Source organism: Acinonyx jubatus, chromosome B1, assembly GCF_027475565.1.
Source record: "Acinonyx jubatus isolate Ajub_Pintada_27869175 chromosome B1, VMU_Ajub_asm_v1.0, whole genome shotgun sequence".
NCBI lineage: Eukaryota > Metazoa > Chordata > Mammalia > Carnivora > Felidae > Acinonyx > Acinonyx jubatus.
This window is the reverse complement of record NC_069382.1, coordinates 39,583,609-39,610,478: the sequence shown is the minus strand read 5'-3', so window position 1 is coordinate 39,610,478 and position 26,870 is coordinate 39,583,609. Positions and strand designations below refer to the sequence as shown.

The 26,870-nt window shown below is 48.1% G+C and overlaps 1 protein-coding gene and 1 long non-coding RNA gene across 2 annotated transcripts; one reads left to right on the top strand and one right to left on the bottom strand.

Annotated features, from left to right (window-relative positions):
* Positions 1–1,206: 1,206 nt before the first annotated feature.
* Positions 1,207–25,472, bottom strand: PLAT (plasminogen activator, tissue type). Its single transcript, XM_015088487.3, has 14 exons — positions 25,289–25,472; positions 14,157–14,254; positions 13,272–13,314; positions 11,346–11,483; positions 10,656–10,766; positions 10,122–10,296; positions 9,374–9,465; positions 7,726–7,900; positions 7,104–7,189; positions 5,309–5,504; positions 5,061–5,197; positions 4,757–4,897; positions 3,699–3,865; positions 1,207–2,146 (listed from the first exon to the last, which is right to left on the bottom strand). Exons 2-14 carry the CDS (start codon positions 14,226–14,228, stop codon positions 1,988–1,990), a joined length of 1,692 nt encoding a protein of 563 aa, XP_014943973.2. The 5' UTR covers positions 14,229–14,254; positions 25,289–25,472; the 3' UTR covers positions 1,207–1,987.
* LOC113602849 (uncharacterized) lies at positions 6,706–8,774 on the top strand. Its single transcript, XR_003424384.2, has 3 exons — positions 6,706–7,061; positions 7,243–7,343; positions 8,268–8,774. It is a non-coding gene; the product is annotated as an uncharacterized LOC113602849 (long non-coding RNA).
* Positions 25,473–26,870: the final 1,398 nt, after the last annotated feature.

Here is a 26,870-nt window from a genome sequence, read left to right as displayed (position 1 = left end):
TTTTCATGCAGTGACATTCCTTGCTGCAAGAGTCCCTTGCCCACCCCTCTCCACGAGTCTAAGCCTTACCCAATTTTTTTAAAAGATTTTGTTTGTTTATTTCTGAGAGCGACAGAGTGCGAGCAGGGGAGGTACAGAGAGAGAGAGGGAGACACAGAATCTGAAACAGGCTCCAGGCTCTGAGCTGTCAGCACAGAGCCCAATGTGGGGCTCCAACCCACTAGCAGCGAGATCATGACCTGAGCTGAAGTCGGAAACTTAACTGACTGAGCCACCCAGGCGCCCCAAATCTTGGCCAACTTTTAAAAGCCCTACCTGTTTTTTCCTTAAGATTCCTTAATGCAACTGAATGCCAGTAAGTTTCTCTCTGCCGGTTTGTGACCCAACTCTGTTCTACCTTGGTATTTCTTTTTTATTTTAATTTAGAGAGCGAGCGAGCATGTGTGAGCCAGGGAGAGGAGCAGAGGGAGAAAGAGGCTTGATCTCAACAACCCTGGGATCAAGACCTGAACAGAAATCAAGTGTCAGATGCCCAACCAACTGAGCCATCCAGGTGCCCCTATCCTTGGTATTTCTTTAAGTACCTTATTTCCCTGTCAAACCAAGAACTGCCTTCTTCCCCCTTTTTATTGTCCATAGCACCTAGTGATGTGGGAAACAAAGGCAGAAGGAAATGGTAGATAAATTAAATTTCCTTATAACCTGCAGCCCATTGACAAATACTTGAGGCAGGCAGACTAGAACATTTCTTCAGGAACCCCCTACTGTCTAAATGCTTTGCTAGAGGGAAAAACAACCTTAGCTTGACAATAGCTAGGCCTTCAGTAGCCTGGGAGTCTTCTTTAGCATATGAAAATCCCTTTGGAAACTTCCCCTTGACTTTACCTCCCCCAACTCCCAAGTAGGTAATCAGTCTCTCCTCAGGGTCCCAGGGCAGCTCTTCCTGCCCATGGGGTCCTGTCCCTGTGCTTTAATCACCTTTGTGCATCCAAGATGTCTCAAGATTTCTTTCTTGGCCATCAGCTCCAGACCCCACCACCATTCCAAGAGCCCATCACTAGTACATTATAAAGTATTCTGTATATGTCGGATGAATGAAAGGAAATATTTGAAATGATTTTAAAGATGTGACCATGAATGACAAGAATAAATAAGCTGTGAGATACTGCCAACGTAACAATATTACTCCACTCTGATTTGGGAAAATATGTGAAAAATATATCTGAATTTATTATCTCAGCACAGTATAATACAGGGGTGTGGCAACAAAGTAAAAATGAAAATGGATTGATATAAATATACTAAAGCCTAGTTTGTCAGGTATTAAAATGATACAAGTCTCCTGTTTTATTATAAAGTTTATACAGAAAAAAGATTTACACTATCCACAAAAGGATTTCCTTCCAAGAGCTGTAGAGTGGAGAAAGGGAAAAGCCAAACACTGGATTTAAAAGATGTTGAGGACATGATCTGGCCAGCCAGCCCATCCCGTATTAGCAGGCCTGTGTTGGGCTTCCTTGTGGGTATAAATAGACATTCCATTTCTAAAGCAATCCTTCCTTCCTGAAGGATCTAGATGATGGGTTGCTTTTTGTTTTTGTTTTTGTTTTTTTACTACTGAGACATGCTTTCATCTTTGTGGTCCCATTTCCAGCACTCCGCATGTTGACAGAGCAGGAGGTGGGGCTTTTGGTCTACCTCTCTTCTGCCCTAGATGGTCGTATTCCAGGAGGGGTTGGCTTTTATCTGTCTTCTCGGCTGACAGACTCCAGTCTGAAATCCAATCTTAGCCCCTGGAAACTTCTAAAATGGGAAGTACCTGTGAAAACCTCTCCTCTCCCCTCTCCTATTGGTTCCCCCCACCCGCCACCCACTTGTACTGTGTTATGGCTCATCTCTGTGAAGAAGCACCCCGCCTTGGTGTGTCTTCTGAAGTGGAGGAAGCTGGGGCTTCCTCCCGTGATGTCAGGGAACTGGGAGTCCTTGGTCATGGTCGCATAGTGTCTTGAATCCAGTCTAGGTAATTAGTAATCTTGGTATATACACCTGGAACATCTTTCTGCCCACAGCCAAGGCCCCAACTGATGATGCCAACTAGAGTCATGTGGTTGTCCTTCATACACACCAAGGGGCCACCTGAGTCACCCTGCAAAAGAGAGAACAGGTCAGCTTGCACAACACACAGACTCTTTAGGGGGAAGTTAGGGTTAATATTGTAGTGCTAATATCGTATTCTTCAAAGTACTTAGCTCAGAGAGGGAAATTGTTATCTCAAAGATCTTGATCCTGTAGGGGATTAGGTTCTACATTGCAAAGTAGAATTGAGATAATTGCTCAGACATTTCAGGCCACAACCCTGGTTTTAACTCTCCCACTTACTAGCTATGTGGGCTTAGACTCACTGTGCTTCAATATTATTCTGTATTCAATATTCAATATTCTGTAAAATAGACTTCATGCTATCTACCATATGAGGTTATTATAGGAATTAATTGGGAGAGAGCATGAAGAACTCTGAGAACGACATGTGACATTTTGTAAGACTCTGGGTAATTGGCTGTTACCGTCTTATTGAACCAAAATAATTTCTTGTTTTTGTTTTTAACTTGAAGCTTGCAGATCATATTTTCACTTTGCATACAACTTTTTATGACTGTTGAGCCAGGGGTACAGCTGAGGTTTCTGAAGAAATCATTCAGAAAGAGACAAAGGTTGTCAAGGAACTGAGGGCAGAGGCTGATATGATTACCTTATAAGAACAAAGCCCACAAAGTCTTTGATGCAAGAGCCCTGCTTCCTTCTTTTTGTTTCCCCTCCAACCCCCAGGCCCTCGATGGAGAGCCTGACACACTGTAGGTTTGAAAATGTCTCATCAATAACTGTGCCTTGGTTATATTTAGGTCCTAATGCCACAGGTTGGTCTGTGTCCCATACCCAGTCCCTCATTATCACGAAAGAGAAGTACTAACTCTGATAAGGATGCCAACACAGACAACCTGAAATAGTTTGCTTTCCCAGGCTAAAAACCTCATATTAGGGCTGAATAAGAGTTTTTAAAACTTATTTCTCACAAATCATCCATGTCCCCCTTCCTAGTAAGCTGCAGCCCCTCCTCCCCCTTCTACGTGGCAGACCCCAGTTCTCCAGCACCCCCAGAAGTTAAGATTTGCTTTATTTGGGGGCGCCTGGGTGGCTGAGTCAGTTAAGCATCCGACTTCGGCTCAGGTCACAATCTCGTGGTTCATGAGTTTGACCCCTGTGCCGGGTTCTGTGCTGACAACTCAGAGCCTGGAGCCTGCTTCAGATTCTGTGTCTCCCTCTTTCTCCATCCCTCCCCTGCTTGTGCTCTGTCTCTGTCTCTCTCAAAATTAAATAAACATTAAAAAAAAAAAAAGAACTGCTTAATTTGTGTTGCTTTATCCATCACTTCAATAGTCAATCAATTGCCTGGGCCTACAGGAAACCCTGAACCAGGTGGAGTTTCCGGTAGAGACATTGGGGAAATTTCCTGCAGTTTAGATTTCATAACTTTGATCTTTCTCTTATTCTTTGAGGCCCTCATCTTGAACTTCCAGTGCCTCCTCAAGATGAGATCCCCTGGTTCTGGCTGTAACTTTTTTCTTGGTTCGGAGCCTGTTGGCCAAGGGACACTTTTACCCTTGGGTGGGTTCAGGCTCTGGCGAGACTCTTGTGTTTACCTGGCAGGCATCATGGAGGTTTGCCTGGTTCCCACCACTTCGTGTGTCTCCAGCACACAGCATATTGTTCGTCACGGTTCTGTTAAACAAGTGTTGTGACGTGCAGCGGCCGGCTGGGTACAGCCTGACATGAGCCTCCTTCAGCCGCTCAGAATAGAAAGGAGAAGCTGCAAGAGAGAAGGGAAAATGTCCGATGGTTTTAGGGAAAGTTATTTGTAAACCTTTTGGAGGGAGGAAGCCAAATTTTCTAATAATGGCTAACTTGTCTCGAGCTTTCACACATGTTAGGTGGACGCCTACAAAATCGTCAAGATTGTTTTGACTGACAAAGCCAGAAATCTTACAGAGTTTAGCCCATGGTTTCTCAGTAGTAGCACTGGTGACGTTGGGGCCAGATAATGTGAGGGGGGCTGTCCTGGGCACTGCAGATGTCTGTAGCATCCTTGGCTTCTGTTCCCTAAATGCTAGTATAAACCTCCATCCTGAGTTGTGACGATCAAAGATGCCTCCAGACATTGCTGGGGTCTGCTGGCTGGGGCGGGGGGGCCGGGGGGGGGGGCGGCAAAATCACCCCAGTTGAAAACTACTGCCTTCACCTACTGTCATTTCATTCTCACCATCTAAGGAGGCAGCTAAGTCTACCCCCATGTTACCGGTGAGAACACAGGGGATTGGGACAGTGTAAAACAAAAATCCCCGTCCTGGGCCACACTGCTACAAGGTGCAGATCTCAGATTTGATCTCCGGACTACGCAACCAGAGAGTCCAAGAACCACACCCCCTAATCACTGTACTCCACTTCTTATCAGAACCTTCCTGAAGTCTGAAGCTCTTCAAAGCACTTGTATTACTCAGACCCTTCGTGGCCTGCACAGTGACCATGCGAAGTAGGGAAGGCAGGTGAGGGGTTCTCGGTCCGCAGGGAACTTGCCTACATTTACATCAGTGCCTGAACCAGGGCTAGAACGTTCTCGTCACTGCTTTTTCTTCCGCCAGAAAGTGCATGCCCTTCTGTCCTGCAGACAGACAGGATGGGGCCGAGACTTCCTTCCACTTACACGCCTCGTGCTTGCCGTAGCCAGACAGCTCGCATTCTGTCCAGTCAGGCAGGCGCAGGTCAGCTTCAGGGAGACAGACGGTGCGGACAGTGTCGCTCTCCTGGGCACACTGTAGCGAGTCTGACTGCAGTTTCAGCAGTGCTGGGAGAAGAGCAAGAAGGCAATAAGCCGCGTGGGAAGGGCTGCTTCTGACTTGAGGGGAGGAAGACGAAGGAGGAGGCGAGGGTGGGGGAGGAAGAGGTGTGAGTGCACGTGTGTGGCTGTGTATGGTGCCGTCCGCAGCGGGGAGAATGTGACATCTTACCAATATCGTTGTCATAAGTGTCGTCATCAAATTCCTTATGGATGATGTATTTTTCTACTTCAAATTTCTGCTCCTCCTCTCCAGGGACCACTCGGTACGTTCTGCCCAGGACCACCTTAAGGTGGTGGGGAGGATACCTAACGGAGAGACAGCCTTATGCTCTGCTCACTGTGAGGCTTCTTCTAACAGGCCTGGGTTCAAGGCCTTAGAGTCTAGGGAGACCTACTGGGTTTTTCTGAAGTGCCTACCTCTCCTGCAAGCAGTGCGCAGCAGACAGGACCCAGCAGGAACTGATCAGTATTCCGCCACACAAAAACCTCTCCCCTGGTGACCTCCTGTTCTTGACAAAGATGGCAGCCTGCCACGGATGAGAGGTGATGTCTGCGTAGAGTCCTCCTTTAATGCGGAACTGAGGCTGCTTGTACTGTCTCAGCCCACAGGTGGCTGGGAGAGGAAAGGAAAGAGAAGGGACGTCAGACCTGCGGTCCCTGGTGGGGGGTTCCCTGAGCACCTATCCTGGTTTCTTCTCTTGGAACCCCAAGTTTCTACAGGCTTACTGCACTTCTCCAGGTTAGCACAGAGTGAGAGGACAGTCTGCATGGTAATAAAAACCACAGCTTTCATTTGTCGAGTACATGGTACATGCCAACCATCGTAGGTACACTTCCTTTAACCCTCATGACATGGAACTTCAGAGAGCCTGGGAAATTTTTGCCCAAAGTCACAGGGGCACCTGGATTAGAACCCAGACCTGCCTGACTCCAAACTGGGGGTCTTTCTGCCGTGCTTCATTACTCCTGGCTTTTTCCTGCACCTGCTTCCTGGCTGCAGAAATAACACAGCAGTGCAACTTCCTCCAATGGGCAATGGTTCCCCATTTCTTTTCCATCTACTAACTTTGCCCACTTTTCAAGGCTTAGGTGAAATCCCAACTCCTCTTGAGGCTTTCTTAACACTCTCAGCCCACCAGGCTCTGAATGAGCTTGCTGATCCTGCCCACTGAGGACCTACCATGTAGGACTTTGGCTGTGAGTTCATTGGTGGTTTGTGTCTTACTTGCCCAGTTAAATAATATGTTCCTTGAGAAACATTCTGGCAGGTACGTGCATTCACAGGAACTGAGTAATAATAATCTATTCACAGAGGGGCATCTGGGTGGCTTAGTTGGTTAAGTGTCCAACTTCATCTCAGATCATGGTATCACGGTTTGTGAGTTCGGAGCCCCACATTGGGCTCTTCGCTAACAGCATGGAGTCTGCTTGGATGCTCTTCCAAACTCTCTCTCTCTCTCTGTCCCCATTCCTCTCACACTTATACTCTTTCTCTCTTTCAAAATAAATAAATAAACTTTAAAAAAGTTTATAATAATCTATTCTCAGTGTCTTTTTTTAGCAAAATGCGCCACCTTAAATTTTCTCTGTCTTCCACCCCCTCCACTAGCCCAGTGTTAACCCCCTCCAGAGTCCCCCTGTGTTAAATGGGCTCTGTGGGAAAGGTGGAAAAGCTCACAGCAGAAGTACGAGCTGTGGGGTCCGAGGATGCGGCGTCAGACCCCAGCTGTGTGGCTCAGAGCCCAGTGAGCTTGGGCAGGCCACATGACTTCTGAGCTGCTTTCCTCATCAGTAAGCTGGACGTAGGAGGACTGCCTGTCACCACGTTGTCGGGAGCACACAGTGAGAGCACTTTGCTATCTAGGGAGCCACATATGAGAGCTATCCTCCTCTATGCTCACTATGACCTCATGGTCAATCATTAATGAAGGCAACTGGAGAGAGAAGTTTAGAGCCTAATAAATGCTAAGAGCAACTGGCAAGTTCTTCTCTTTCTTTCTGCCCCTCCCATCCTGGTCGTGCGTGGGAAGTGAGCACCTGCCCAGAGTGTTGTCATTCTACCGTGGCTCCAGTCATGGGAGGCCCCTCCCCACCAAGGCCCTCCTAAAAATCTGGGTCTGAAGCAGACAGCTGTGAAGACACAGAGAATGGTAGAGGAAATGGCCAGGAGGTGAGACTGGGCAGAGGGAGGTGGCCAAGGGCCAGCCCTTACAGCACTGGGGCACATCACAGTATTCCCACGTCAACTTGTGGTCCTTCAACACGTGGCACCAGGGCTTGGCATCTCCATCTGGGTTCCTAGATGGTGAGAGAGGTCAAGGTTCTCAATCACATTTTCAATCCCATCGCAGGCCACGTGAGCGAGGAAGGAGGCTCAGTAAACCGATGGCAAAAACACTGAGCTGGGCAGGAGGTCCTGAGTTCTGAACTTGGCTCCATCAGAGATCTCACGGTAGGAAAACAATCTTAACTTTGTTTTTCTATCAGCAATATAACATCGTCATCTCGCAGGTGTGTTGGAAGTTACCGTGAGCAATGCTATGAGAACACTCTTATGACTCACTGGGAGAAAGGTGCCACAGAGGAACAGAACAATGAGGACAGAGTGGCTGTGGGACGGCACCTCTAGTCTGGGACGTGGGCTGAAACACTGGTGAACTTCACTCTTCATAACAGGTGTTATTCCAGCAAATGAATACGTGCGGCCAGATAATGTCCATGGTTCCTTCCCACCCACTGAGTCTTTCATACAACTTTAGGCATGAAATGTCTCATCCCACCGCCCACTCCTGCCCCCTGCCCAGATAGGAACCCATGGCCCCTGTGCTACGTACCGGCAGTAGTTGTGTTTGCCCAGGCCCAGTGCCTGGGCGTTGTTCTTCCACGCTGTGTAGACCTTGCCTATCAGGGCCCTGGAACTCCACTGGAGGCAGGAGGCACCAGACGTGGTGAGGCTGTAGGTGCCACGGTATGCTAACCCTTTTCCAAAGTAGCAGTCTCCGTTTTTTTCTGGAACAAAAGAAAGTCTCACATTGACACATAGCCAATTAAATGCTACAGCAGGCACATCAGGGTTTGCAGCCGGAGCCGCTGGCCCGAGAGGCTGTAGGCAGCCAGGCTTGCCATAAGAAGGATGTGATAGCATCCCACCTCCCCTCTTTCCTCATTCTTCCAGCCCTTTTACAGAGGGATGCGAAGTGGCTTCTGTCTGCTGGGCCAACTTTCATGATCGGATGTGGCTTCCTAGATTGCTGTGTCGAGTGATGCTGAGGGTTGATTCGCATTCAGCAGAAAGGGATGCTGTGTTCAATTATAGGTGATTATTGCCAGAGCTGCTTTGAAAGTAACAGGGGGTTTCCTGGTTTGTACTTGACAGGTTGTGGCGAACCAGGATCTTCAATGGACGGACATGTCCGCAGCCCCTAAGTTCCCAGATTTTGTCTGCCAGTGATCTGAAGGATTTGTTGGGCTCGAGCAGGAGAGAGGACATGGACCCAGGAATGCTGCCTATTTTCACCTATTTGCCCCCGTTTTACCCTCCTTTCTCCCAATTTGAAACTGGCAAAGTGTACCACTATAAACAGTATAATTAAAGGGCCACCTAGACCAGTGAGTCCCAATTTTACCAATCCTGGGAGTGGGGAGGATGCTTTAGAATTAGTGTAAAGAGGAGGTGCCTGGGTGGCTCAGTCAGTTGAGTGTCCGACTTCGGCTCGGGTCATGATCTCACAGTTCATGAGTTCGAGCCCCATGTCAGGCTCTGTGCTGACAGCTCAGGGCCTGGAGCCTGCTTCAGATTCTGTGTGTGTGTGTGTGTGTGTGTGTGTGTGTCTCTCTGCTCCTTCCCTGCTCACACACTGTATCTCTCTGTCTCAAAAATAAATAAAGATTTTAAAAAATTAAAAAAAAAAGAATTAGTGTAAAGAGCCCTCAAATTCACAGACAGGTATGTCAGACCTACCTGTAGAAAGAATGCACATTATTATCGTATATGAGTGGTTAGAACTTTAAAACTTATTTTTCATACTATTGTGACATCATTGTTTGTGGAAGGACCACAGAACTCAGGGTGCTTTTTTGTACCTTAGGGTTTTTAAATTTGGGAAATTTTCTCTTATTAAACATTTTTAAAGAGAGAGACAGAGATTGAGAATTAGGCCCATCAATCACAAAAGGGAGAATCTCCGTTCATCCTCGAGAGGACTGGAAACCACCCATGCAGCCCACCTTCTCCTCTGTAAATGAGGAACCTGAGGGTCAGAGGGGGGGGCGGGTAAAGAGACCAGCTCAAGGTCAAACAGCTAGTTAGAAGCCAGGCCTGGGTGAAGACCTGAGTCTCCTGACTTTCTTCCCTCTGTGAACAAAATGGTCAACCACTAGCCCACTCCTTCGTCTCCTCAGTTGTAGAAACACTATCAGATCTGTCTTTCGAGACTCTTCTTCCCCAGACACCACCAGGGAAGGCGGGGAGGCTGCGCTTACCCTTGGGGCAGGCCGGCGTGCTGCAGAACTCAGTGCTGTACTGCCCTGCCTTGAAGACGTAGCACCAGGGCCTTGAGTCTCTGTCTGGGTTCCTGAAAAAGCAGCCAGGGAAGGCCAGAGGAGGTGAAAAGGGAAGTCTCCCTCTCAGACCCAAGGCCTTTGCATCCTCTTCTGGAGAAAAGGTTAGTGCATTTCTGGTCATACACAGGACAGTTGTATCGCGTTAGGTGGAAGTATGACCTGGTCATTGTCTTCATGTGGAGAGTAAGTATGGTTGAAGGAGGCCCAGGAGCCATGTTGACAAGGGGTGGCCTGTGACGGTTAGTTTTATGTATTACCTTGGCTAGAACGCCCAGTTATTAATCAAACATGAACCTAGGTGCTGTGGTGAAGAGATCGCTACGGTTAACAGCTGCAATCAGTCGACTCTGAGTAGAGATCATCCTCCATCTGTGGGCAGCCTCATCCAATCTGCGGGAGGCCTTATGAGCAAAAGCTGAGAAGAAATTCTGCCTCAAGACTGTGCTGCCAAAGCCTGTCTGAGTGCCCAGCTCGCTGGCCTGCCTACAGATGTGAGACTTGCCACCCCCCACAATTGGGTGAGCCAATTCCTTATAATAAATTCCTGTATGTGTATTGGTTCTCTGTCTCTGGGGAACCATGGCTGATCTGAACGAGGCCTTTTCCCTGACTCTAGTAGCTCCTCACTGGAGGAAAGCCCACCCGGTAGGGAGGACGGCCCTCTCACCTGCAGTAATTGTGGTTCCCAAGGCCCAGCATGATGGCGTTTGGCCTGCGTCCGTTGTAGGGCTTCAGGGCCAGTACGCTGCTGTTCCAGTTGATACACTCGGCCCCGCTTTCCGCTGTGCTCCACATGCCCCTGTAGGTGATACCCTGGTCCTTGTAGCATGTGGCACTGGCATCTGATCGAAACAGGACAGGTGACATCTCACATGTGAGTCCCCTTCTTTCCTTTAGATTTCCAAAGGGGTTTTGCACCTGCTCTGGCATCACCCCCAAGCCAGTGTGGCGGGCTGGCTGCGGAAGCTGCCGAGCAAAGGAGGTAAACGGGGCGGCCAGTTCACCCAGCTGACCGGCGGCAGAGCCAGACTCCAGCCCGGCACCCAAGATGGCACCCACTGGGCCCAGAGCTTTGATTGCCTAACCGACCCTTGGACGACCTTCCCTGTCCCCACCCTGCCCCCATCACCACACTCTTCCTCCCCTTCCTGGGAAGATTTGGGATTCTGTCCCTCTCTCGCACCACCTACCCACCACTCACCTATTTCACAGCGTTTCCCTGAAAACCCTTCAGGACACTCGCAGACAAAATCTGAGAAATATAGAGCCTGCCGGCACGTCCCCCCATTGAAGCACCTCGGTTCGCTGCAACCTGCCAAGTACAAACAAGGAATTACTTCAAAGCAGTTCCAAGGATAAAGGAGTTAAAATTTTAAGAATGCGCTCTACCTGCCAGACACTGTTCTAGGCAGTTTACAAAAATAACTCATTTAATCCTCACTGCGCCCCATGAAGTAGGTACTACTTTCTCCGCATTTGACAGACAAGGAAGCTGAGGCCGGGTGAGTGAAGGCAGAGCCCCAGGCCCCAGGCTTGCTTGTTTGCTCAGCACGTTCACATTTGCCCAAGGCAAGAGGAGGTCTGGACAAGCCAGGGACGTGAAATACAGGATTTGGGCCCAGGAAATTGGACCCAAAGCTCAAAGCTTCCACTGGCAGTCCATATGTACATTTTTTAAAAATATACTTTTAAAGTTTATTTATTTATTTTGAGAGAGGGAGAGAGTGTGTGTGTGGGAGTGGAAGAGCAGCAGAGGAGAGAGGGAGAGTGAGAATCCCAAGCAGGCTCTGCACTGTCAGCCCTCGAACCCAGAAACCACAAGATCATGACGGAGTCAGGATCGAGAGTCAGAGGCTAGCTGACTGAGCCACCCAGGGGCCCCCGTACGTACTTCTGACGGGCACCGAGTGGCACAGCGAGCGACCGCTGTTGCACCAGCAGTATTCCAGCCGGTTGCTTCTGAGTACGGGGCGCAGCCACGACTCATTCTGCAGGTACAGCATCTGTGTTTTTTCATCCCTGCAGGTCACTGTAACGAAAGACAGGCTGGCCTCTTGAGGGCACAACTCACCAAACACTGACATCCCGCCCCTGGTTCCACTGAGAAAATCCCTCAGTTTTGTTTTGTTTTTTGTTTTTTGTTTTTTTAATTTAAATTCAAGCTGGTTAACGTACAGTGTAGTATTGGTTTCAGGAGTAGAACCCAGTGATTCATCTCTTACATAACACAGTGATCAACCCAACAGGTGCCCTCCTTAATCCCCATCACCCATTTAGCCCATCCCCCACTCCCCTCCCCTCCAGCAGCCCTCAGTTTGTCCTCTGTCTTTTAAGAGCCTCTTCTGGTTTGCCTCCCTCTCTCTTTTTATCTTATTTTTCCTTCCCTTCCCCTGTGTTTATCTGTTTTGTTTCTTAAATTCCACATATGAACCTCATTCACTTTTAATACAACCCATCCTTCATGCCTTTTTTGCCCTCGGCCGGAAGATAGCAGATACCTAAGAATTTGTCACCAAAGACCACTTTAATTACTTTTCTTCTGATGGGCCTTCATCTTGGAAGAATTTATTGATCAAAATACATTTACAAAGTAAGACTCTAATTTTTCATATTAATTCATCTAAAATATGCACATGTATACATATAAATTGCCAGCCAGAGTTTTTGATCCACATGAGTATTACCACACTGAAATGATGCATTGCTAGCCCAAGAGAAAGAAAATCCACATTTTAGTCTGTGTGGGAAATGTGCTACTCCTGCCAGTATTTTTTGTATAAATGAAAACAGTCTAAGTGCTCGCATTGATATTCTCACCCTTTGTCTCTGTTTGCAAACCAGAAAGCCAACTTCACAAATCTTTAACTTTTCATTAATTAAAGACGTGACAAGCACTCATTGTACATAATTTTTCTGTTGTTTCTTTGGAGGGTCCCCTGGGGCTAGGACACCCTTGTCAGAAATGCTTATCCAACAGCAAAGGCATTAAGAGTAACTGCCATGACTCACTCCGAGGAAACTTCCACTTCAAAAGAGGTGTTGCAAAGCCTCCCAGACCCGAAGGAAGTAGGTCATGAAGGACAGAGATGAAGGCCCCAGGTTGGTGGCTTCAGACTTGAAGCTGGGCCCAGAGTTCTTCCAACAAGAGTCAAGACAATCCGGCTGCTGGCATATTTTATTTTTGGAATCCTACCTAATGCTCATGGGGATGTTCCTCAGGTTTCTAGAGTCGACTCTAGACTCGGTCTTATAGAGAGAGTCTTTCCACAGCTGTGGAACTCCTGTGAGACCACCCAGCTTAGTTACCCCATTTTTACCAGACAGAAGAAATGGAAGCACAGAGATGGCAGTTGACAAAGATGCCACATGGACTCAGGTGGGAAGGGGATTGCAGCCCAGGAAAAAGACCCTGGAGGACCAGCACAGCTGCAGCTGGCCACGGGGTGATCTTAGGCAGGTCACCGCTCCATCTCCAGCTCGGTTTTTTCACATGTGTCACAGGGTTTCAGGCCACTGAGCTGGCAGGTTCCCACCAGCTTTGTGACTCCCTGAGGGCCACCTGCTCTGGCCTCTCAAACCGGGCCTCGGCTAACTGGGTGGATGGCTGAGTGATGGGTGGGGGGCGGGGGGGGGGGTGGGGGGGTGGGGAACACAGGCGCCTTTGCAGAATCACCCTGCGAAATCTCACCTTCACACAGCTCAGGTAAGCTGGGTGTGGTGGCAGATAAATTCCCCGACAGAGCGCCCGGAGCTCCTAAGCCCTGACTCTGCCTCCCGCCTCCACTGACCCCCTCCACTGATCTCAGCGTCATCTTACCTCTGTAAGATCTGGCTCCTCTTCTGAATCGTGGGTGGATTTCCTGCAAAGCCACCAGAGGTGGAGGAAGGGTCAGCACATATTGATTGGGCATCTTAAGAACAATGGTGGTTGATTCAGAGACCACCGGCGCACCTGCCAATCAGATGCCACCTGCCCCAGGAGCCCCCCTCAAGGTAACTGGCCCCAGGTGCAGTGTCCACTTCTTGCCTTCTTTTCTAATTCTTCCTCCCCTTCTAGACCAGTGTCGCCAGAATAACTTTCTGAATGATGAAAATCTTTAATACCTGTGCTGTCCAATACCATAGCCTGAACCGGATTTTTAAATTTTATTTAATTCTGAATTTAAATAGCCACAAGGGGCGAGTGGAATTGTAGTCACACACACACATACACACACACACACCCGCCGATTCCCTCCATGTAGCCATCCCCAACTCTCTCTCCTCTAAAATCTCGCTGGGCCTTCCATGATGGTGCTCTTGTTTGCTGGGCATTTTTAGACAGTATGTCTTCAGGACAGCTCCCATCCCAGTTAGATGGCAAGTGGCACTGGTGGCTTCCCAGCTTCCACGGCTCACTGCGTAGGCACTATCTTTCCCAAATACTTTATGGATTAATTCAAGCACATTCTTTAAAAACAGCTCCAAAGAAGGCAGTCAGAGGCAGTGGGGTCTGTTTACTGAGGTCAGCAGAACTGCCTAGAGTTCTGCCCCCCGGAACCCTGAATCCCAAGCATCCCGCACAGAGAGGAGTATGTGCACTATACTCTGCGAATGCTGGCCTCTGCCTCTCCACTCTGACGTTAGCCCACCCTGGGCTCCCGAGGGTCTTGAGGGTCCATAGGCCCGTGGAGGAGGGCACAGACCTGACCCGCACACCCACCTGGCTGGGCAAGGTGAGGGCTGCCCCACAAAACAGCAGGGTGAACACCAGCTCTTTCCTCAGGTTATTCATCGTTCCTTTGGAGCGTCCCTTAAATTCTGGAAGAAGAAGGGAAAAAAGCTCAATCGTGTGATTGAAAGATGAAGGAATATGACAAAACTCAAGAACCCATGACTTTATCATGGCGTCTCCCCCTCCAGCATCCGCTCCCACAGAGGGAAATGCCACAAATATCTGGAAGATTCCTTTAATTGTGCATATTTACCATCTTAACCATTGATATATGTGTATAGTTCAGTGGCATTAAGCACATTCATCCCCACCACCCATCTGCAGAACTTTAGCATCTTCCCAAACTGAATCTCTGCACCCACGACCCACTAACTCCCCACTCCCCCAGCAACCACCATTGTACTCTCTGTCTTTATGAATATGACGACTCTCAAGTTTCCTCACATAAGTAGAATCCTACGACACACGTCCGTTTGTGACTGGCTTATTTCATTAGCATAATGTTCTCAAGGTTCATCCATGTGGTGGCCATGTGTCAGATTCTCCTCCCTTTTTAAAGCTGAAGAAAATTCCATTGTGTGTATAGACCACATCTTGTTTATCCTTTAGTCCATCAATGGACATGGGTTGCTAGAAGATCATGTTGCCCAGGGATGTCTGTGGGCTGAATAGCGTAGGCCATCCCTGGCACTTCTTGGTAGCCTGGGTACCCCAGGCCCTGGCTTGATTTTCCTAGAAGTGAATTCCTGCCCTGGGAGATGGAACCACAGAAATGTCCCCTCTCTGACTTTCTTGGAGGACACCGTAGGGATTCTATTGCAGGCACGTTACAGAGCCAGCCTACCTCATATTACCTGGGTTCTTAACTGGCACGCCTCCTGGTCCAGCACAGGAAATGCTCCCCTGCACCAGCTCGCACCCTCCCCACCGCTCCCTCTGATTTTACAGACGGGCCCGGCAAAGTGTAGGTTGGCAGAAAGGAACAGAAGCATCTGCTTTTTGGTTATTACACTCAGATCTTCCTGGACCCAAAATTCCCAGTTTCCATGTGCTGTTCCCCAGTGATCTTGCCCTCAGCAGCTTAAAGTAGGTTAGTTGGTCGGGGTGTTATTTTGTGGTCTGGCAGACCCACTCGCTCCTTTGTCCACAAGAATTAAATCAGGGCATTTCTTCCCTTGACTCATTTCCTTTCAGTCACAACAACTTTTGGTCCCACCCCTCCCCCCCCATCCCCAGGGTCCTCAGGGCCCTGTCAGATCAGGGGCTTCCAGGACTTTCATCCTGGGCTGGCTCTGGCTCCTTCTTTGTTTCTTTGCAAAAAGCTTCCCTGTTGGAAGTGCTCTTCCCCTCACTGGCCACAGGCCCCCTTCAGAGCAAGGATGACAAAGAAAGAGCGAGTGGGGCGGTGGGAGGACTCTTTCTGCCCCACTGCTTCTTCTGGGGCTGCCAGGGACAGGCAGAGGAGGGAGAGGGAGTGAGAGGGCAGCGGGGGCTGGTCAACGAGATTCCCACACCCAGGCTCAGAGGGCGTCTGCCAACCAGCACGGTCCTTCCCCAGCCCCTCCCCCACTGGGAAGGAAGCCAAAAGAAGGCAGGATCTGGGCCTTTGTTCTAATCTGGTGTGTCAAGCAAGGCCCCCCTCCCGGGCAGGGTAGGGCAGGGTAGGGCAGGGTAGGGCAGGGTAGGGTGTGCTCTTGGAGGAGAGGGGCGGCTTTCTCACTCTGAGGAGGAAGCTCTCTACTGTTCATAGGTTTCCCGAAGTTTCGGAAGAGAGCAGTTAGGGAGTTGAGGCCATCAGAAACAAGAACACTCAGTATAATCTTCTGACCACAGGGATCTGCTCCGGACTTTCCTTCTCAGCTTTCCTTACCTTTCCCCTTTCTTAAAATGGCCCGAAACCCCTCTTAAATTTCCCTTCTTCATTTCATCCCATTTCTTTATAACCTTTTAAAATGGATCTTCTTGGGGCGCCTGGGTGGCTCAGTCGGTTAAGCGGCCGACTTCGGCTCAGGGCATGTTCTCGCGCTCCGTGAGTTCGATCCCCGCTTCGGGCTCTGTGCTGACAGCTCAGAGCCTGGAGCCTGTTTCAGATGCTGTGTCTCCCTCTCTCTCTGACCCTCCCCCCGTTCAGGCTGTCTCTCCCTGTCTCAAGAATAAATAAACGTTAAAAAAAAAAAGTTAAAATGGATCTTCTTACATGCATCCCCCCTCTTTCTTCCTGATGTTAGTCCTGATTCTTGTAGTGTATAGATTGTCCCATACTTTATTATCTGGGCCAGGCCTTGAGGTTAGGGGGACCTCTAAGCTCTTGGGACTTTATGAAGAACCGTTGAATGAAACAATGAATGAATTAGTAAATGAGTCACCAATCAACAAAGAACTTAACCCTTCTTAGTGTTGCATGTCAAACCAACCAGCCCTTTGAATAAACTCATTAGCCTAAGCCCAGGGGGTTGGATGCCCACCGGGATACAGGGATACCGTTTTACTTCAAGAACTCAGGGGCCTAACAACAACCACAAACTCTGGGTCCTCCTAAATGGAACACCATTCTAGATGTCAGAAAGTTGCGAAGTGAGAAATGGAATATTAACACATTTGCATTCTCTGGACAAATGGGAGAGGGGGACCAGATCAGGGAGGCACAGCGTGACTTAGGGCTGGAGTGGCGGCTCCCACAGCTGCATCATGTTAAAACCCTTTTGGTGACTAAGGGGCATAAGGGGCAAAGGGGTCTACTTTTGTCTTCCGTTCCTGGGAGAGTTCGAGACCATCTCTGTTCTATCTGTCCTTATCTTCCTCCACTTTTTTGGGCCTTGCCGGGCCTTGAGCTGACCCAGTGACAGTCTCCAACAAGGCAACAGCTCCATCTCGCTGCACAGAGGCAATGAGAGCAGCTGGACAGGCTGAACGGGGTAAGAGGATGACAAAGAAGTGAGTCATCCTGCAAGCAGACCAGTAGTGTAGTCCAAAGACAAGGGAGAAAGAGGAGAGGAGGAAAAAATGTGTCCTTGTTTTGCCTTCATTAAAGAGGTGGCTGTAGCGATCTGGGGGCAGTGCCTGGACAAAGAACCAAGTGAATACCAGAAACAGGGGCTCAGACTCTGGGTGTATGGGGCCTCTGCCAGGGCAGACTTCAGCAACATGAACCACAGGCTGCCACCAAAGGCAGAAGCACCATGTGGCAGTCAGATGCGAGGTGTAAAGGTAAGAAGTCCTTTGGGGTTCATTTTATAAATACAAAGACTTGTCATTTTTTTTCCTGTGTTCTCTTCCTTTTGCTATATTTAAGTTTCCCAGAGTCAGAAAACTAAAAAAGCAAGGAAGTAAGAGGAAGGAAGGAAGGAAGGAAGGAAGGAAGGAAGGAAGGAAGAGGGAGAAAGGGATGGAAGAAAGGAAGGAAGGAGAAGGAAAAAGAAAAAAGACAAACCACTAGGATGTCTCACTTTGGTTGGACTGGAATCCCTGAATCCCTGAAAGCATCACTGTATGAGAGTAATGGTAGAATGGCCATAAGGCCCGTGGTCCCCGGGGTCCTAAGGACCCAGCCCCTGCAGGTCCACCCTAGCATACAAAGTTGAGTTTGGCAGATTTGCAAAAGGCACCCCGGTGGATGGACTTCAATAGACATGGAGCTTGGCAAGTTGACAAAGAATCTGTGCAAACTAAAAAACAAGCACACAAAAAAACAGGACCCATGGCCTGGCAAATAAAGCATGGCCTGCATTTCAAGGATGTGTGGACGGGCACCCTTGTGTGGGACTCAGCCTGCACATCTGTGTGCGGCAGCCTCATCTGCTCCTAGAGCATCTCTGACCTCCCTGCCTCAAAGCTGCAGTGGGTCCTGCCGGCTACAACAGAGTTAACTCTGTTCACTGGCCCTTCTGAACAACAGTGAATGATGACTGTTCCAGGGGAAAAATGGGAACAGTGGACTGGTAACCAGGGAGGGGGTTACTCTCCTAGAGGCAAGGAAGTGTGCCATTGTGGCTGAGAAATCAATGATCCTGCCAGCCAGAAACTCAAGTGTTCATTTCTGCAGTGGTAACATGGCAGAGTGCTGACTGATAGGCACCCAGCCAGAGGAAGGGCCTGGGGGTCATTCCTGAGGGTGACCTGTTGTCCTCAGTGCCTTTGCATTTCCCTTTGCACTCTCCTCCACTGTCCTACCTTCTCCATGCTAACCTCTGAAAAATCTGTCCTCCGGAAAGGAACCGCTATCCTCATTCACAGAAGGTTAGAGTGACTGAATAAAAATTGATACGCTGCCCTTCGCAAAAGCATCTATATTTTGAGACATAAAATCTGCTCCCTGGGATGCAAATCCAAGTGGTCTGGACTCTGGAGTTTTCCTCCAGGGCTAACACTCTGTGGTCTTCACTGTTGTGAGAACAAATGACGTAATGGGTGTAAACTAACACACTTATAAGTGAGTATAAGTATTTCATTTAAACACAACCACATGCTTGGAGGTGACCGGCAATAAAAGAGCTGCATAAATACAGTCGATCAAGTTCTGGAGTTCTAGGAGCAAACAATGCAATTGCTCCAGCAGGTATAGAACTGGGGGACTTGTAGTTGCTACTCTTGCAAGAAAAAGGCAGAAATATGAGCAAGCTAGACAGAAGATGGAAATTGCAAGGGAAAGACAAAAGTAAGTTGACACTATGATCAAATTTTACACTGTGTGCAAGGTTTGCTACCTTAATCTTTGGTAGAGGAGATTCCTGGGTTATTATTGCTTTGCAAAGCTTCTCTCTGGAAACCTTAGTAAGAGAGAGTCAGTCTCCAAGAATACCAATACTCTAAAATGACTCATGGCTTTAAAACAAATAACACCCTCCCTCCACCCCCCAACCATCATGGCCCAGAATGGATGCCAAAAAATTAGAAAAAAAAGTAGTCCAAGGAAGAACTCCTTGGAACAGCAAAGGCACGTCTGTAGGGTCAGGGCAAGAGAGGGGGTGCGATGGCAGGAGGACCCGGACACAGGAAAGGTGGTGGGGCCCCCACAAAAGCTCACCTTTGCAAGTTCCAGAGGGAGCACAGAACAGGGGGCAAGTAGCCTGGTAACCCTGGTCCCGCGTATACAGGTCCTGCTTTTTACAAAGGCCCTGCTCTCAGAATAAAAGCCATTTTCAAAAACTGACAACATGTAAACAATTCTTAACTTTTCAATTCTTCATTTTCTGTGTGTCCAAGTTTTTCTCTCTTCTTGAATAGAGCTCTTTTACAACTGGGGGACAAGAGAGGAAGGGTTTGTTTCTTATCACCTTGATCCATTCCAATGAGGTGATAGAATAGAATCCTCTCCTATCTCTCACCCATCTCACTAGTCACTCAAGAGCAGCATTCTTTCCAAGGCATCTTCAAAATATAGGCATATGACCTGGGTCTAAGTTAACCTGGCAACTCAGGAAAATCTACACTGAGCACTGTCATCTGCTTCGCGTCCCATGCTTTGCCAGGTAATTCTAGATATTTGGAAGGAATGAGGACGTGTTGGATGTGGGTCTTGGAAAACAGAAGTCCATCCTGCCTCCTTTTACCATAAAAATACAAGAAACCCTTCCCTAATAAACTTATAATCTTGTGAAGAAAAAACAAGCTTCTGCTGGCAAAAGCTGACTCCATTAGTCAGTGCAATAAAATGTTAACCTCGAAGTCTGAATCTAAACAATCTGATGTTAATCTAAAACAGTATCTCATTTTAAGCACGAAGGTAATTCCTCGTATCCCTTCCACTCCCTAAAGCCATCATCACTGCAAGGCAATTAAATATGCAATACCTTGATAATTCTTCATTTTACCTCCAGAATTCAACACACATGAATGAGAAAAATGATCGGAAGCTTTCACTGTATCATTACTGAGTTTGTCCACATTTCACTGGGCTCACCTGAAAGGGATCTTCTAGTATATTTTTGAGAACTGCATGTGGATTCATGCCACTTGCTCCACAGGCACTTGAGTATCTCCCACTTGCCAGGCATAGGGTTTACAAACTTTACAACCCTTTTATAACCATTGAATCATTTAAGGCAATATTATTGTCTTGTTTTTACAGGCAAGAGAATCTGACTTCAAAAAGGTACAAGGGCTGGGGCACCGGGGTGGCTCAGTTAGTTGAGCATACAACTTCGGCTCAGGTCATGATCTCTCGGTTTGTGGGTTAGAGCCCCGCGTCGGGCTCACCGCTGTCAGCGCAGAGTCTGCTTGGGATCCTCTGTCCCCATCTCTCTCGGCCCCTCCCCTGCTTGCACTGTCTCTCTCTCTCTCAAAAATAAATAATAACGTTTAAAAGTTAATAAAAAAGGTACAAAAGCCTTGGCCCTAAGGTGAGACACTTTGTGAGAAGTGGTGTCAGGACTCAAATTCGACATGCTTTCCACCACTCCTTACTGTGTCCTGATGCTGGACTGTAATGTTTTTTAAACCTTAAAAAAAAAAAAAGTTTATTTATTTTTGAGAGGAAGAGAGAGGAGAGTGTGTGTAAGAGCGAGCGGGGAAGGAGTAGAGAGAAGGGGGCACAGAGGATCCAAAACGGGTTCTGCACTGACAGCAGTGAGCCCGATGCGGGGTTTGAACTCACAAACTGTGAGATCATGGCCTGAGCCAAACTCGGACACTCAATGGACCGAGCCACCCAGGAGCCCCTGGACTGTAATGTTTTTAATGTGCTCAGAGTTTATATACGAGAAGGGTAGCATGTAAATGCAAGGAGCGTAGCATTTACTGGAGCAAGACTGGAGTCTTTTTTTTTTTTAATTTTTTTTTTAATGTATTTATTTTTGAGACAGAGCATGAACGGGGGAGGGTCAAAGAGAGGGAGACACAGAATCTGAAACAGGCTCCAGGCTCTGAGCTGTCAGCACAGAGCCCGACGTGGGGCTCGAACTCACGGACCGCGAAATCATGACCTGAGCCGAAGTCAGCCGCTTAACCAACTAAGCCACCCAGGCGCCCTGCAAGACTGGAGTCTTGACTTCAGATTCCTACTACCACTTACAGGTTGTGTGTGGTTTCCTGGATTTTCTAACGGGCGAATCGTTCCTGCCTTGCTGAATTGTTACAGCAATTAGAGAAGAAGCAGGCAGAGGCCCTCTGAATGGCCAGTGGGCAGTAAAGTCAGCTATGCTTACTGTCACAAGTGTCCTTCAACAATGGGAGCACCAAAGTCTACAACTTCTTCCTGGAAAAACAACTGAAAACTACCAAGGCAGGAAAGATGCCACCCTCTGTGGGGTTCCCAGTGTGGTCAAGCATTAATACCGAAATCCTGTTCCCTGGATCATGTGGGCATCTTGTGATAAGCTGCAACCAGATTCCTTACGACTGGAAGAAAAGTTCACACCTTTCATGTACGTGTGCACAGAACAGTATTAACGGGAGCCCTTATTTCCTGCATATGAGGTGGTATCTTTTATGCTATTTTTAATCTGTTTTTTAATTTGCCTTTCCCAGACCTATTTACACCACACAAGCCAGGACTGCTGTGGACTCTCAGAGGAAGCAGGAACTGGTGCCCAAGACAGCTGGAAGATCTGGGCTGTTGCTCCTGATAAGGGCTGTCTGATGCCGACCACATGAGATGTTCAAAAACCAGAGACATTATGTGATAAAAATAAGGAAACTGGAGCTTCCCAGAAAAAGGAAAACAAAACAAAACAAAACCTTCCCTTTTTCTCTGCATCCCAGGTGGCAGACACCAGCTCTTGCTACAAGAAGGCAAAATAAAACCAGTTTCTCTTTTCTATGAATGTGACAAAAGATCTAGTTGACCAGTAGTCTTTCTCTTTTAGATTATTCATGGTAGGCTACTAGGTTTAGTTTCCCTACGTCCTGTCCCCAACCTGCAAAAAATTCAGCTGACATCAAACTGTTCATGCAAAGATCTCTAACAAAGGGACTTGAGAACCTCTTTGAGTGTCACCCTCGAATGCCATCTGTCAGATCCCCCACCCACCCATCTCTCCCTCAAGCCCCAGCTCAGTCTCATTTCCTCCTTTCTTGAATTCACAGGTGAAGATTTACCAATTGTATGTATTTACCATCATACATTTCTTGAGCACCAACCATGTACCAGGCACAGGCTCCATGGTATAAAGACATATATACTGTATCCTCAGAAACTCATAGTTTAGGAACGGGACAGACAAGTAATTAGGTAATCACAGTACAGTGTGATCAGCACTGTGATACGCAGGGATGTAGGGATAGAAGGTGGAAATGCAGAGGAAGAAAGGGTCTTGCTGGAATGTGGAGGAAGGAGATCTAGTTCAATCTCATTGAGGTAGGGGGCTGGTCAAGGTAGGCTCCTGGAATTGACACTATAGAAGCTGTTTGTTGAACAAAATCAAGGGGCGTTCCTGACACAGCATATCCCCAAGATGACACCACTGTGCGGGGTCCAGGATAACAGCAGCAAGCAGCCAGAGTTGCTTACTCTTCAGCACAAATACCTTCATTGGGTAAAGGAAGTTGATTCACAAACCCCAGCCTCTGCCTTCAAGGGCATCCCTAGGAGGAAGTGTGGTTTGGAAAGCCCAAGAGTTCCAAGGACATAAAAGCCTTTGGGGCATGTTCAGTTTCAATTCCCTAGTCTAATTGTAAATTAATGGAATATTTGGGACCATATAATAAGACAGAAAAGGCTTTGAATACAAAGGTATCCCAGTATCTGGGTTCAGCCTGACCTTGAAGTGGTTACTTCAGAGGCTCAAGTTGGAATCAGATCTTATAGATCAATCCCCAACCGACCTCTCCAAGCCACTGATGCATGCATCTGGAGCACCAAATAGCCAAACCGTCCTTTGCAACTCAGCTGGGTGTGCTAGCCAAGAGTCGCCCTCTGGGTCATGGTTGTTTGCACAGATAGTGCTAGGCAGCTGCTAAGGACACTCCGTTGCATTAGCTTTAGAGAAAGACCATCTAGTTAGCATCTTCTGGGTAATCATGATAAGTACCAGAACCTGCCCAAGGTTCATAGCCTGAAGCTACAGACAGAATTTTTGTCCATGCAAAGCTAATGACCCAAAGAAGGAATGAATGGAATATTCTGGTCACCCGTTGTCCATCCTAACCATCTTACCAGAGCAGTTCTGCAATTCACTCACAGAGAATAAAAATATTATTCTGAGGCTGCAGGTGCACAATGCCAGATAATCAAGTGAAATTGAACATTTCAACCCAAAACCCCAATTTTTCCTCACCACCAGATACTCAGTATCTCTGAGAAGTGTATGGACTTTGTATTTTGACTAGAGGTAAATTTACTACCATTGCTACGAACCATGTTGCCCCCTCATCTGGCTGATAGAAAATAACCTGCATACATACTAGAAGCTTTGGAAGTCCTGAAGCTAGATCTTAGCCAGAGGGCCCCTTCAGTTGCTATAAAACCCCATAACCAGAAAAGCTGTTGCTTGCAGATTTAGTAATAGGCCTCCCTCGGAAAGTAAGTTTCCCCAAATGTTCTGTGGTCCCAGCCACTCATTTACAAAAGCCTTAGATGGGTATGGTCACTAGGTGTGGCTGGGATGTTGGCTGCAATAGTTGGAAAGGTACTGAGCATAGTCTGCTCAACATGTTAGGACCCAAGGAAATAAAAGCCAAGTCCCAGAGCCCATCCTCAATGAGGACAAAAAACAGCAACACTGCTGTCCCTCAGCTACTCCCTGGCTGCAGGAGCTGTTCCAGTGAAGCTACTGAGGAGTAGCACAGATGCCAGGAGTATCTGATAAGAGGCATCACAAAATACACTGAGTTGGTCTTAGGGAGTCTGGACAGAGACTGAGCTATTGGGCAGTGGGGAGCTACTTTTGCTCTTGATGAGATCCAGAGCTTTGAGACTGGTGTCTCTGAGAATATTCTAGGTAGAATAAATTGATGGGTGGAATGGAGCTATTTCTGTTTCAATATTTACAAATCCCTGCTGGTGCCTCGAGTCTGGCTCTGTGCTTACAGGAAGCACTCACACTGACTGTCATATATTGATTCCGGACAAGTCAGTGTTGAGATCCCAGGATGAGTCCTCCTGCCCCCACAGGCAAGAATTGCTAGGAAGTTACTTTTGAGGGGACTCCCCATAATAGTTGTATTTGCAGAATATCTTCATGGAATTGCAAACATACACACACAGAGACACACACACAATTTTTTTCTGTCGTCAATCCACTGCAGGAGACAACCATTATTATTCCAGCTTGGTCACCGGCTCAGCTCAATCATTGGTACCACAGTTCTTTGCATTTGAGTTTGTCACTAGTTACCTGGGAGCTCAGCATGTTTTTCTGCTTTCCTGGCTCCCTCCTGTCCTCCCTCCCAGTGAGGTTAAGAAAATAAAGATAATAACAGTGAAAATCTAGAAAGCTTTGATATGCTTCCTGCAGAATGCTCTTGAAAGAAAAGCCATTGATGTTATCCCCCCCTGTAATTGAGAATCCTTAAAGAGGACCTCACACTTGCACACTGGGCAAAACGCCAGAGGACAAACTGACCAGTGGAGATGGGGAGGGGTCGTGGGGGGGAGATCAGAGGCCTTTCTCTGACGCGTCCTTCTCTTTCCCAGCACTTCCCACCTAATTAATCATGCTCCGAGGCAAGTTGACCATCCCGCATCCCTAGCCCCGATTCCTTAAAGTTCTTGATGGGCTCTGTTGGGTGCGGGGGGGGGGGGGGAAGTAGGGAGGGCAGCCCGACATGGCCAGGGACCCTCCAGGCTCAGATAGCCCCAAATCCCGGAGGTAGCTCAGTTCATTCACATTTCTTGCCCGTTAGTCATGAGGTGCTCCCATTGTCTATTCAGAACATTTCTCTACAATTCTTTTCACTTTCCCCTTTACTCTGCAAGCAGAGATTTCTTCTCCAAGACACAATCCCTCCTATTCTCTCTTCCCCTGACCACCTCGCCCTTCAAAACAGCTTCAGCCTATCCCAATGAAATGCAGATACAGAACGAAGGCTCTGTTTGGGCACTGATTCTAACTAATCCTCTTTTTGCCTGCATTACAAAGTCAGTCCCTCATTAAGGTATTCCTCTAGTGGCTCGGCTTGCCAGAAAGACTTTTAAGAGAGAGAAGAGGAGATGGGCAGACAGAGAGTCACAGAATTCGACCTACCGTCACTGCTTGTCTTCCTTCCCTCCCTGGGAGAGGCTTTCTCTTCAGCCCTGGGCTCCTGCAGGACCTCAGCTCCAATCTCCCTGCACAGCTCCGGCCTCCTTTAAATTTCAAGGCAGGGGGTGGGGTCGGTGGCCCTGGGTGGGCGGGTTTCTCTGCAGCAGCAGGATGCCCAGTGGACAGGGCCACGAGGGAGCCAAACGGGGCGGGCCTCTTTTTATAAAGAGGGGGAGGAAGTTTATGATGGAAGCAGCACAGCCCAGCCTGGCTTTGGGCCAGCCTGATTATTCACAATCCTGATGTCACCGAATCACAGGAATTTGGGAGTTGGACAGAACCTTGACGATCATCTTCCTTTAAAGGGCTAGTCTATGACCTAAAAGAGACCCTCGGGGTCAGCTGGCTGCAAACCTATAATGGAAAGAGGAGTTTGCTATTCTTAGAAAATATACACTGCCGAGGCTGACTGGTTCTTCAGGAATGTCCAGCAATGACTCTGCCCCTCTGGACACAAGACATTGGAAGGACTGGACAGGTGGACCAGTTGCCTCCAGGCACAGAAGTGCCAAAATTGGAGCACTTGGGAAAAACGGGGCAGTAAACAAAGGCGGGCAGGGCTCCTCTACAGTGGAAAGTAATTCCCAGCCTGGAATATGCGTCAGGTACCTGTCCTGCCCCTCATTTCTCTTCTCTGCAAAGAGATGGCTGAGGTCTTTTCAGCTCCAGCATTCCCTGAGTGGGGCTGTGGAATAAAGGCAGGGGGTGGGGGGTGGGGGGTGGGGTGGGCCTGAGCCAATGGTCTGTCTAAACGCTTTTTCTGCACAGCCTTGCCTTGAAATTCTATCACTAGCCATCCATCTCTTAAACGAAGGGAAGCTTTCCCATGTTCTGGAGTTTGCTCTTAAATGTGAATGCTCCTGGAAATAGACAGCCTGTTTGATTGTTAACACCTGCAGATGACTGATAAAGAAAAGCAGCAGGTGTAAGGGAAACGCTTAGGCTTGAATCAGTTGTACCAGTAATGAGGGATGTGACCTCAGTCAGGGTTTGCAATTATGCTGAGCTCTCCCATCAGAGGTCACGTGCGCAGATTAGAGAGCGACAGTGTACATAAGATCCCTGGCACGGCACAGGGCTCGATGCGTAGTATCTGTATTATTGGCTGGTATCTGGCTAGACAAGGCAGTGTGGAAGAAAGAGAAGGAAGAGGGATGCCAGGAGAGGGACCAGAAGGCTGAGGTTGGCAGAGGAAATTGAAGGATGACCAATTCTTCTGGGAGAGGCCAGATTGCATATATTCTGATCCTAAATGTGCTCACATTTGTCAAGCGATGAGAGCTGATTTTGAGGTTGGAAAATAAGGCAGTTGTGCTCAAAGTCAAGCTGTTTTTCCATATTTTTATCAGGCCGTAGCTCTGCCAATGGCCATTATAGGAAAGGGGAAATACGAGGGCCAGGTTAGCTACAAAGGAATGGAACTAGGACATCAGCTAAGCTGTAGCAAAGCGTGGCCCTGTCCCATGGAGATGTGTCTACTTCCCTGTAACATGGGAAACCTTGATAAGGATCGGAGGCTTTTTCT